The 12,299-nt window shown below is 39.9% G+C and overlaps 4 protein-coding genes across 4 annotated transcripts in view; 2 read left to right on the top strand and 2 right to left on the bottom strand.

Annotated features, from left to right (window-relative positions):
• grm6b (glutamate receptor, metabotropic 6b) overlaps window positions 1–1,685 on the top strand; it is an 18,529-nt gene extending 16,844 nt beyond the window's left edge. Inside the window, exon 11 of the mRNA XM_016678339.1 lies at window positions 517–1,685. Within this exon, the coding sequence (XP_016533825.1) occupies window positions 517–756 (240 nt within the window). The 3' untranslated portion in view covers window positions 757–1,685. The remainder of the gene's footprint in view (window positions 1–516) is intronic.
• Window positions 1,686–2,275: 590 nt separating this feature from the next.
• traip (TRAF-interacting protein) lies at window positions 2,276–7,933 on the bottom strand. The gene is made up of 15 exons (XM_007565613.2): window positions 7,324–7,933; window positions 7,167–7,224; window positions 6,965–7,051; window positions 6,764–6,803; window positions 6,543–6,670; window positions 6,359–6,453; window positions 6,087–6,200; window positions 5,366–5,453; window positions 5,186–5,275; window positions 5,015–5,103; window positions 4,774–4,929; window positions 4,648–4,693; window positions 4,464–4,562; window positions 4,333–4,383; window positions 2,276–3,847 (listed from the first exon to the last, which is right to left on the bottom strand). Exons 1-15 carry the CDS (start codon window positions 7,419–7,421, stop codon window positions 3,740–3,742), a joined length of 1,347 nt encoding a protein of 448 aa, XP_007565675.1. The 5' UTR covers window positions 7,422–7,933; the 3' UTR covers window positions 2,276–3,739.
• Window positions 7,934–8,946: 1,013 nt separating this feature from the next.
• LOC103147330 (UDP-glucuronosyltransferase 2C1-like) overlaps window positions 8,947–12,299 on the bottom strand; it is a 4,154-nt gene continuing 801 nt past the window's right edge. Inside the window, 2 exon segments of the mRNA XM_007565610.2 lie at window positions 8,947–9,940; window positions 9,943–11,133. Of these exon segments, the coding sequence (XP_007565672.1) occupies window positions 9,539–9,940; window positions 9,943–11,133 (1,593 nt within the window). The 3' untranslated portion in view covers window positions 8,947–9,538.
• The window catches only part of mon1a (MON1 secretory trafficking family member A), a 10,537-nt gene continuing 9,306 nt past the window's right edge, over window positions 11,069–12,299 (top strand). The window contains exon 1 of the mRNA XM_007565612.2: window positions 11,069–11,156. The gene's annotated coding sequence lies outside the window, so the exon portion shown is untranslated. The remainder of the gene's footprint in view (window positions 11,157–12,299) is intronic.

Below are 12,299 nucleotides of genomic sequence, written 5' to 3'. Positions count from 1 at the left end.
TATATATATATAATTTCACATGTTATTGGTACTTTTTGCGACGGACCCACACTAAAAAAATAAAACTAAAAAGAATGAAATTCTGAGAATAAAGCCAACAGTATGAGAATAGTATTACGAAAATAAACTCATAATATTACGACTTTATTCTCAAAATATTGACTTTTCTCCTATTGCAAAGTTTTTCTCGTGTTATTTAGACTTTATTCTTGTAGTACAACTTTATTCTCGTTTTATCTTAGTATGGCCGTAGTACTCTGTCGTACTTTTTGATTATTTTTGCCATATTTTTTTGTAGAAGAGTTAACAGCGAAAAGGAAATGTTGTGAAAACCCAGAAATGGGATATCTTCTCCAGACTACATCTACGTAGACATAAACCATTCATCAGGGAACACTGGCCGCTGTGGTTTAAAATGAAATAAATAAATAAGACAACTTGTACTCCTGAACCTTGTCGTTGTTCCCAGCTCCACTGCTTGTGTTTCTCACCTCCTGTGTGTTTCTCTGTCTCTAGATGTTCATCCAGACCACCACCTTGACCGTCTCCATGAGCCTGAGCGCCACCGTGTCCCTTGGCATGCTCTACATCCCCAAGGTCTACGTCATCATCTTCCACCCGGAGCAGAACGTCCAGAAGAGGAAGCGCAGCTTCAAAGCCGTTGTCCAGGCGGCCACCGTGTCCACGCGCCTGTCCCAGAAGGTCAACGACAAGCAGAACGGAGAGTCCAAGATGGAGCCGGACAGGTCTCAGTGACACGACGGGGGGACATTTAGAGGTGGAAACATCTGAGTGTCTGTTTCTGTCCTTGAGTTGTGGAACCAAACTACCAGCAAATGTGGAGGTTTATAAAACTTTATTCAACCTGGAGGGAAACATGGAAACAAAGGAGAAACTAACACTCACACACATAAGGACTGTAACGATACTGAGCCATCTTGAATCAAATGGAAAAACAACTGATTTTTTTATGCTCCTTTATCCACCTGCAGCTCCAGTCTAAAATTTGCACACACTCATCATGGTTATGGATGTTGCATTCATTTTTGGGCTTTTATTGTTGCACATTATTTATACAATAGGTTAATTACATTTTCAAAAATATGAAATTGGTGCACAAGTTTGGATTCACTGTTGATTTTCTAATTCAAAAAAGGACAAAATGAGACGCAGAAGCTCAAATACGTACGTAAACATCCTCCCATATTTGAGTAAATGTCCTTCAGCACACAGCAGAGAAACCGCATGCTTTTTGAGGTGATCAGCAGAATTCTGGCATAATTCTGCATGGATATTTCACCACTCTTCTTCTTCTTCTTTTTCTTCTTCTTCTTCTTCCTCTTCTTTTTCTTCTTCTTAGGAATGATCAACTCATTTAAATTGCAAACTGAGAGATCTTCTACCAGGTCACATCCACACGTCGCCAACGACGTGACTGTTGCTTTATTTACCAACTTTTAAGACAAAAAAAAAAATCTGCATTGGCCAAAATTGGAATCGACGGGTCAGGCTTTTTAAAAGATAGGCGATCGACTGGAAAAGTTGAGTCAGTGCAGCTCTAGTTGTAATGCGTTTGGGATCAGTGTCCTGTTGGATCATCCACAGGCGACCAAGTTTCAGGTGACTAGCTGTGAAGTTCAAGGATCTTGATCTAGTCCTCCTACGTCAATGATCAAACATCCAACATCCAACATCAAGTAACATCCAGTTACTTGAGGCAACTTGTGCCTCAAGTACAAAATCTGTTTCAAAATTATTTCTACATATATGAACCTATATTTATAATTTTCACCCTTTGTGGAGAACAAAAAAATCACAACTAATTTCTATTTCAAAAAAATACATATATGCTGTTTGGATTAAAGAACGGTTTAAATGTGTCTCTAAAAGCCCTTAATTAATAGATCCATGCCTACGATTGGTGGACATAAATGTCTCAGCAGGACTGTCCTTATACCTCAGCTCAATGGAGGTGTTTAGGAGTTTTAACGCTCCTTCGGAAATACTTCTTAGGAGAAAGAAAAGCATTTTCCTTTGTCCTACAGGAAGATTTACATCGTTAGTGGAAGCCGTTGGGACCAAGCGGCTCCTGAAGCACTGCATGGTTTATGTGTTTTATGTGTTTATTATGAATGTTTCACACATTGTTTATGAGGGATGACCGTCTCTTATCACACTGGAGGGAGAGAGATTTAAAACATATCAATATATCTGCATCGCTGCTGGTTTCAATAGCCAGTCGCTTATGTCACGCAATATTTATTTGTTTTTTTTTACTAATGTAATAATGAGACAACCTAATTTGTTTTTAGGTGGAAACAACATTTAGGGGCACAAACAGGACGTGGGTGATTGTGAGCAGGATGTTTGTTCTCTACCTGGTACTCTTACATCAGCATTCTGGAAGACAATGTTTGGTATTTCCCCATATTGTTTGTGAAAATATGAAGCATTCTGTGAAAAGGTCAGGCTGCGTGGCAGCTATACGACTCCCGACTGGGAAGCTGCCAGAGCGCAGCCGATCGGCCTTCATCACTGTGAAAATATGTTCGAGGAAATGTTGGGAATGATTAAAATGACACTGAATCAATACGAGCTCATGTTCGCCTAATAGACCCGTTTTAGTTTCCTTTGTAAGTTTCATTCATCTCAGGATTTTTACTTCTTTTTTTTTTCACAATAGACAAAGTAAATAGTTAAGGAGCACAACTTGAACTTTTTCACTTTCTTGTTTCACCAAACTAAAGAAAACATTTTTACCCGTTAGTGGTGCTTCTTTGTTTGAAGGATGGTCTGTAGGTTTGCGGTCCTTTTTTTTTTTTTTTTTGAAGTGCAAAAAGGTAACAGAGAATTCAAATGTGTTTTACTCCAGTTGGAATTTTTTTTTGTACCTAATCTTATCCTCAAAATTGAAAATCATTGCCTTTCTTTTGTTTAGTGGTAAAAATAAAATGGTATTGGCTTGTACTGCTAACAGCAGCGTTAGCACACCCGTTAGCAAATCCTGCTGGTTTTTGAACCTTCACCTGAAACATGGTTTACTCTGGTGTAATGTTACATCACTTCAACTAATCGAATCTCATCAGAACTGAGCAGCTACCTTCACTTAATTCATGTTTACATCACAAAAAAATTGTTTTGCAGGTTGTTCTTCAATTAGAAAAGAAACTATTTAAGTTGGATTATTATGGCTTACACCTATGAAAATTCAAATTTCAGTTCCATAAGTAAAAAAACAATACTACAAAAGATCAATAGACACATAATGTTAAAGAAATAAATGCGATAGTTTGTACTGCCCTCTGCTGGAGAGCACCGCTTAGTACAAATATTAGGAAAAGAAACGGACCCAAGCCAAAATAAAACAAAAAGGTTTATTTTTGGGATGGCTGACACAAACATAACATAATTAATCTAAATGTGAATCTTTATGACATAATGCCGTAAAAATAAGCTGAAAATGGGAAAATAAAAAACTCAGACAATAATGCGTCTAGTCAGAAGCGCTTCAGGACAGACTGAGTACAAATTCATCTCAACACAACAACAAAAAAAGGACTATATACATCAGACATGTTGATGTTAAAAAAATAAAGGCAGCATTTGTTGTTTTGTTTGGTGCATTTTCCTGTTTTTTAAATAAAGTAATTACAAAGTTCTGCTGCCTGACCCGTACCCTCCCACCCCCCTGGGCCACAGCAGCACCAATGATTTGTTTCTCCCCCCAAATGTCCCGACTTCATTCCAGGAAGCTGTCCAGAGTCAGACATCTTGGAATCTTAGAGGGAGGCCGAGTCACTTTTTTCCTTTTGGCTTTCAGCAGAGGCCGGATCTCGGATAAAGGAGACTGGATCAAAGAGCTCGGCTAAGGAACGATGACATGCTGGTCAAAAAACATGACTTGGTAAATATGCAGCAAATATCTTAATTGCTTTTTAAGAGCTAGACTTGAGAACAAATTTGAATATATTGTGGATTTTCCAATATATTCGCACACACAACCACTAACCTCTGGTTAAATGTTCTTTAGCAAGATGCAGAGAAACACTAACATTGGTTTTAGGGAAAATAATCCCTAAAACGGCTGACAAACCAACTACTTTGAAGCTGCACTATGTAACTTTTATTTTAAAAAATTAGTTAAATATTTGTTGAAAATGTCATTATGTTGTGACAGTATGGAATGAGACAGAACCTTTGGTAAAAAGTTTATTTTGTTTTGTTTCCACCTAAAAAATTAACTCTTTCAATAAATGGCCAAAATCTGTAACATACATGAGGACCATTTTGAACTTTTCTCTCCCACAGAAGTGAAAACAGAAAAAAGGATACAGGTTGGATGAATTTAGTCCGTCCTCCTAATCCATCATAGCCAGTTTGGAGCTAATAAAGAAAAAAAAACGAAATAAGACAGATGATACTTTGAGAAGCAGAGATTTGTACGTTGATTCTGTTGTACATACGACTCCAGCCTTCTTCTGAGGTTCCAACATGCTTCCAAAAGTCTTCTTTCTGAAGAGAAGGGAGTTCCTCAAAAAAGGATAAAGCGCTGAATCTTCATTCTGAGCCGACGGCAGAAAATCACTGCGTTAGGCTCAACGGGTGACAGTGAAACATGTCTTGCAGAGAGACTGCTTCAGGCCTTACCTTGCTCAGGGAGGAAAGTTTCTCGCCGCGTTTCGACGAAGACGTTCTGGAAACGAAACAAGTTTTTCCGTCTGAGCCTTAAATCGACTGACTCGTCATCCGAACCCGTCGACGCAAAGAGCTTACCCCGGTCGCTCCAGCCGCATCTTCTTCGAGGGAACCTGGGCCGGTCTCTTTGACGCGTCGTCGGGCGTGGCGATGTCATAGGTCATGTTGAGGTCGATGTCGTCTCCGTGCGCCGGCTGGTGGAGGTGGGGGGGCTTCAGCTCCAGAGGCGCTGGGCTGCGGAGAAAAGCCCCGCGTGAATGACTGACGGAGTTTCCCGGGAAACCGCTTCGACGTCAGAGGAGGCTCTGAGGGAACGAACCTTTCAAAGATGAGCCTGCCGAGGGCTTCGTTGGCACGCGTCGGCGTGCTCAGAGTCTTCTGGAGAAACTCCACTTTCTTCTTGAGGCTCTGGGGACAGAACGCGAGCGGGAATCAGCACAAGCCCCTCGGATAGCGCAAGTGTACGCGTGTGAGTTTGATGTGCTCTTACAGAGATCTCCTTGTCAGCGCCGGCCAGGTCTTTCTGCAGAGACTTCAACTCCTCTTTGAGCTGAAGCGCCTCCAGGGAAGCCTTCTGCAGCTAAAAACAACAACAACAAAAAAAAAAAAACGGTTGACAATCAGGACATTTTTTGGGGCGTTTGACTTAAAGGTCCAGATGTGACGCTACCTTGCTGTTTGAGGAGAGAACTTCTCTCTTCAGCTTCTCGCACATGTCGTTTGAAGACTTGAGGCTTCCTTTGAGGTTGTCATACTCTCTGTGAATACAGGGAAGTAGATGAAAATGTTTTGAGGAAACAGAATTAAGAAAAATGATTCATTCTGATCAGGGTTTTTTTCAATCGAAATAAAATTAACTTATTGCCCTTCTAGATATGCGATATCTAGTATTTAGTTACAAGTACTGCTGATTACTGTGTCTGAACTCCATGGATCAAGAGTCACCCTAATCTCTCCAGACAGCCCATGGCTGAACAACTTATTCACTCCCAGATATGAGGTAGCTAACTGCAGATGTGACCACCAAATCACTCAAAAGTATGTGCCTGTTTATTGGTGATAAACTTAGCGACTGTCACTACATTTAGTGACTTTTAAGACAAATAATTTAAAATTTTAAAAATCAGTTTCAGCAAAAATCAGCAGCTTAGGCTTTTTAAAAATTGGTGATCGGTCAAAAAACTCCAACCGGTGTGCCTCCAGTGTGTACACTGGCAAATGTATCTGGATGTTGACAAATCCGACAGCTATAAATAATTATTTACTGTTCGTAAGCAGATTCTGTTACGTTAACAGGATGTGTGACATGGATGAAGAGACAGTGACCCCCCGGCAACAACAAAAATCCATCTAGCGAAGCAAAGGATCCAGCCTGACCAGCGGGTTCTTACTTCTTCAGAGAGATGCAGTAAATGGAGAGCTGCTCCACTGCTCCCTGGCTCACACCCATATCTGTGATCATGGACTCCACTTCGCCTCGCTGACCCTGCAGCAGCATGTCCAGGCTGGGGAAGACAACAGCTGGATCATCAGTTCACAACAAGTCAGTAATTAAAGTCAAAACGATTTCATCAGAATAAATCCGTCCTGCTTCTTGTGACACATAAAACATAAATAAAAAACCCACTTCGCTAAAGTGAACATTTAAGTTCCTCAGCGTTACCTTTCAAAGGTTTTCATTTTGCCCCTCAGTCTGCGGACCTCCTCCTTCGCTGCCTGAATTTCGTTCTGCTGCGTCTCCAGATAAACCATCTGCTTCTGTCGACACGTCCAAACGTTACCAGGGCAACCAGTTATGGTCTCACGGGGAGGATTCATTGCGTCGGCCTCGAAACAAAAAGCCGTACCTTGAGAGCGACACAGACCATCTCCTTATCCATGACCTCTTTCCGCATGGCGTCCAGGTCTCTCCTCTGCTTGTTCACTGTGTCCTTCAAGCCGTCCATCACCTTCTGTTTCTCCCGCCAGTCTCGATCTGAAAAAACAAACAAAAAACGATTAGATAGTCGATCAGCTGGCCATAGCACCCTTCAAATTAAAGGGGAAATTAAGTGCGTGTGTGGAGCACCTCTAGAGCTTAGCAGTGCCTTCATTCGATCAACCTCATTCTGTGGAAGACATGTAGAGAACACAGTAGAGTGAAATGCAAAAACACATTCTAGAGAGCAGAATCTGTCAATTTTACCTTGATCTGACGGATTAAATTTATCCAAAGTTTTACATTTTTTTAAATAAATTTTTAAAAATCTCACTTGGACTGTTTGTTTACCTGCAGGCTCTCTGGGTCTGGAGAACCTTCTTCCCCGCCTCCTCCAATGTCAAAGAACAGCTTGTTGATGATGTGTCTGGTGCTGACCTACAGAAGAAGAAGAAGAAAAAGAAGAAGAAAGTTATGCATCCATATGCATGAGTACATAGTTCAGATCAGGCTGTTTTCTTTGTTAATGTGAGCGGATGTTTCCTTACAGTACCTGTTTCCTGCACTGAGGACAGGTTTTGGTAGGAGCGGTCTGAAACCACTGAAGAAGACTGGAAGAAATTGGGAAAATATATTTTACACACGCACAAGAAAATGTGCTGAAATTTTTGGAGACTACTGACGGATTTGGACAGTTTAAACCGTCTTACCATTCGTAGTGAAAAGTGTGTCCACAGTGAATGGCAGATACATCTCTGTCGTGGTCAAAAAAATCTGAGCATATTGTACAATGTGCTCGGATGGGCATTTTTTTTGTAAAACACAAATAATGCTCGACCTGTTCGTGTTATATAAAAGAAACAACAAACGGTTCACGTCACGACTTTACTGTGTTACTATCTCACCAACTATCAGCGTGTTTAACAGGACATTTTAAAATGAATGTTGTCTCATGAGACACAGTGATAGTTACAATAGCAACCTAGCTAACAGCTACATTACCGGTGTTCATATTTACTAAATAGAGACGCTAAGTTACAGCACAGTCCTTCGTAACAACCTCAAGCATCCCCAAATATATCCGTAAAGCCTTATTTGAACCTAGTTAGCGCCACATAACTAACTCAAACCATAGCTAGCTAACAGTCACACAAACACTTCCTCCATCTGAGTCTGTTTCCCCGCTAGACGTTCAAACGTAAGCCCCGCCCCCTCATGGTGCGTTCACTGTGCTTTTTGTGTGTTTGTTTTGTCGCAGTCAGTTTCACCAGTTGTAGATTTTATGGGATTTTTTTTTGCGATACTATTATATTATTGTAGCAGCTTAATTTGGGGTTATTTAGAATTATATGCATCACTTTTTAAAACGCCAAATGGCAAATAGTAAATCTATTTATGTGAGCATTAGAGAAATTTAATTGCCTGAGCAGATTGCTCTAACAATTTGTTTGTAATCTTTTAATTTTGTGTTTCTTCAAATACTGAATTAAAATCTAGGTCACTGATAATCTTATTTTTTTCTATAGAGCCATTACCCCAGTTATTAATTACTCTGGAAAACCAAAATTATTATTATTTTTTATTATTATTATTATTGAAAATCTACTATACAAGTGTGAAACAAGAACTTAGTTAAATTACAAACAAATTACGAAATAATAATGGATTTATGTTGTGTGCATGCTCTCTAACTCTGACACTATATTTTGTGTCCAATGGCTTTAAACCAGTGTTGAAGAAGATTCTAGGTTATAATATTTCTTAAGAAAACTCTTTTGGCTTGATCTCCTTCGATCCCAGGTTCTCCGGTGGACCACGTGTAGCCACACAAAAACAACAATGAGTGCAGAGACGTCACAGAATTGCAGTTTAATCCAATAGAAGACAACACATAAAATTACAACAGAAACTGGAGAACAACAGAGACATACATTCATTTACCTGACATAAATGGAAAGAATAAGAAGGAAAGAAAGAAAGAAAAGAAAAGACGTGCAAAGACGTCTTTGGAGAATTGCGAGAGCAAATCTAATTTGTTACTTCTGTGTAGAAAGTTTTATAGTAAAAGGTGTATTCTTTTCTTTAATTTATTCAAATAAGGCGTATCTTTGCTCCTCCAATCCAGGAGCTATCTCTGACCCTCTCTCTGAAGCCAGGAACTCCTGCTGTTTTATGGCTTTTCACAGATGAGTGTGAAAAACTAGAACTTCTACTGTATTGTTTCCCACACAGACAAATGGCAGTTCAAAAGATCTTAGCAAACCATCTGCTTTAACTACAGGTAACATAAAGGTCAATAGGCCAGAATAAGTTACTGATTTTTAAAACTATAATTAGGCTATTTCAATCAAGACATGTTAAGTTTTAAAACTAGCATACTTTAAATTTATTTTCTTAACACCACCAAAAGAAATGATTGATGGTTGAACAAATTCATGTCATTGGTCATTTAGTAATAGTAAAAATTAACTATATACATAGCTACAAAAAACCCTGGGAATCCATCCAGCTTTGATGAATTGCAACATCCACCCACCAATCAAAAAGATACTCATTATTCAAATACAAAAATGTAGCTGAAAACACAGTAAAAAAAACAAAAAAACATTCAAGTTGTATAGAATCACACGAAAGGCACTCATTAAAAACATAGTATATAGCTGCAATAAAGTACATTACTCCCAACTAAAATTTCTCAAAGAAAATAAAATAATTATAATCCAACAATAACGATATGGTTTTTGAGATGACTTTAGCTGTGATGTCCAAAGTAGTAGTTTCAAATCATTAAATCTTGGTGAACAGAAAATCTGACTCGACAGTACAAAGAGGAAGTATCACGGAAAAGTGACATCTTTCTCCTCAACCCAACCTGACACTAACGTAGAAGAATAGATTGCTGTTCTTCTAATGTTTCTTCCATCACTAGTCACGTTTTAGCTTTCCCCTGCACGGCGATTTACATAAGCACCTGATAAACGTGACAGCAGTCAGAAGCATGAGCAGCACTGCCCCTGTTAGGAACAGAGCAACATCTACAGAGTGGTAGATGTACCAGGACATTCCATGGGACTGTGCTTTCAGGTGAGCAGCACCTTTGTTCCTCATTACAAACTCTATCCAGAAGAGGGCATTGTCTATGGGCTGTATTGGCTGGTCTCTGTGCAGTCTGGAGAGTCTCTGCATGTTCGCTCTGTAGGACGGCTCATTCAGGACTTCTTTCACAGCTTTCAGGAAGTTGTCGTCTTTGTCCACTGTGGTCAGAGTGAGAACCTTTGCTCCCCCTCTGTCTTGTAGACGGAGAAGATTGTCATAAACAAGGACAAAAAAAAAAAAAACAAGGACAAACCCACCACTGGGACTCCGTGGTAGATAGCTTCTTGGACTCCGTTGGTTCCTCCATGAGCCACAAACAGCTTCACCTTTGGATGCCCTAAAAGGTCTTTTTGTGGCATCCAGTCCACCAGTAAAGTGTTGTTCCCCAGAGTGGATGGTTTGCTTCCGCTGTAGCTCCAGATGACCTTCTGGGGCAATTCGGCAAAAGAGGCCGCAATCTTATTTGCCATGTCGTCTGGAAGGCTGGGCACAAAAGTTCCCAAAGACATGATGATGACGCCGTGCTCTCCAGAACTCTGCACAAAGTCCTCCAGATCCTTTGGTAATGGTTTCGCAGGCGTACAGTGGAACCCTCCCATGTACACAACGTTAGGCATGGTGGGACGCGGATAGTCAAACACAAAATCAGTTCTTATCAGCCAGATGTCTGCGCCTGACTTTATCTGATCAAAGTCCGCATCAGGTCCAAGATATTTGGAACACAGTGGCTGGTATACCAGTTTGCTCACAGAGGTAGTCTGGATCTGGGTGATCAGATATATAATCATGTTTTTGGTTCTCTGAAAAAAGTTCATTTTATCAGTATAGCCAGATAATGTGACAGGAATATAGGATATAGGTGAAGGAGCGACGGCAAAATGAGCTTCTTCAGGATTTAACCAGCGGACATTGTAAACTAGAGGAAGATTAAGATATTTTGCCACAATGGCCCCATTTCCCCACCAGGGGTCAGTAAGGACCAGGTCGAACTTGCTCTGGTTTAATCTCCTCATCAACTCCGTGTCGTCTAACATGGCTGGAAGAAATTCACTCACAGCTCTGTGAACCTCAACGTTTTTATCAATCATCCCCATGGTTACATGGAGAAAACTGACCAAAGGTGAAGCCCCGCGTTGAAATTTGATGTACTCAGTTACGAGTCTTCTTGTGTACTTCTTGTCAAAACTCCTTTCCACAGGAACTGTGAAGGTGCTGTAGTACGGGGAGCTGTCCTTGACGTACCAGCTTTTGCTGGAACGCGCAATGGTGATGTTGTGTCCTCTGGAGTGCAGCGCTTTAAGGAGGATCTCGTTGTTGAGCCAGTGGCTTCCCTCAGTGGGAATGACCAGGATGTTGCCGCTTTGACAGCAGCTGGGAACGAGAATGAGCAGCAGCGTGGCGCTCCAGCAACAGGCCAGCTTCATCTGGAATGAAGGCAGGGGTCAAGGTAAGAACCGAAAATATTGTCAGAGAGAGATATTCGGTAAACAGCCAGTTAATACGTTCTTTCCCCACAACCCCCTTTATTAAAAAAGTAAGCAATCAGCTGTTTGGTTTTATAGCTGAAACTAGATATTTATTTAACTTGTTCAAAAACACATAATTAAATGCCAGAAAAAGGAGAATAAAAAAAGAAAAGAAAAAGAAAGGGTAGGACTTTCCTCAAACTCAGTAGTTTATATAAGACCTCTCCTCCTTAATTCAAATTTGGTCAGTTCTTGATTTATTTTTGTTAATGGTGTCAATCGATTAAAAAAAAATCTGATTAATCACACTTCAGTGCTGCCATTAATCAAGATTAACCACTTTGCTCAACTTTGTAAACTCGAAATGTAAATATTAACATTTTGAAAAATGCTTAAGAAAATGTTTTATTGTATCGAACTAAATTGAAGATTTCGAGCTCGTGTCGTTAGAGTGTGTCACACTAACGACTCACGAAAATTGAAAACTGTTCAACTCTTCTCGTTGTGTAATTGTGTACCATGTCTTGGGTTCACTCCGAGTGGCAAAACTTTTACCTTTCGCTGTCCATGTGCCGAGCCGCGCTGATGTGAACGTCTTTGGACAAAATAAGTAATTCGATTAATCTTCATTATAGTAGTAATGTGTTAAATTTACTAAATTACTTACACATGTTGACAAAAAAATAAGATAAAAAATATCAAGTCTAGCCACAGTTAGATTCGAAGTTATTATATAAAGTTATTATACAATATAATTTAATAAGTTATGACAATTATGCCAAGTTCGTTTTCTATATAGGAAACCCAGCTGACTGTATCGAGTCACTGACTTTGCATCGATCTCTCCTTAACGATTGATGGTCAGTGGTCAGTCGAGTGCAAGTAATCAGTTTATATTGTGGTCACTTCCATGGAACTATTTAGAGATTTGTGTGATTTAATCAGGGTGGAACAATGTTTAACACCCGCCCCCCCTAAAAAACAAAACAAAACAACAACAACAACAACCTCTCCCCCACAAAAAAACAAACAAAAAACTCAAGTTCTGCCAGAATTTGCTCCCATCTTTATATTTTGTCTGTATAGTTAAATTCTTTTTAAATTTGAAATGAGACCAATTACTT

The sequence above is a fragment of the Poecilia formosa genome, unplaced genomic scaffold (assembly GCF_000485575.1).
Source record: "Poecilia formosa unplaced genomic scaffold, Poecilia_formosa-5.1.2 Scaffold180, whole genome shotgun sequence".
Classification (NCBI taxonomy): Eukaryota; Metazoa; Chordata; class Actinopteri; order Cyprinodontiformes; family Poeciliidae; genus Poecilia; species Poecilia formosa.
The sequence above is the reverse complement of the archived record's forward strand: the minus strand, read 5'-3'. Positions and strand labels throughout refer to the sequence as shown.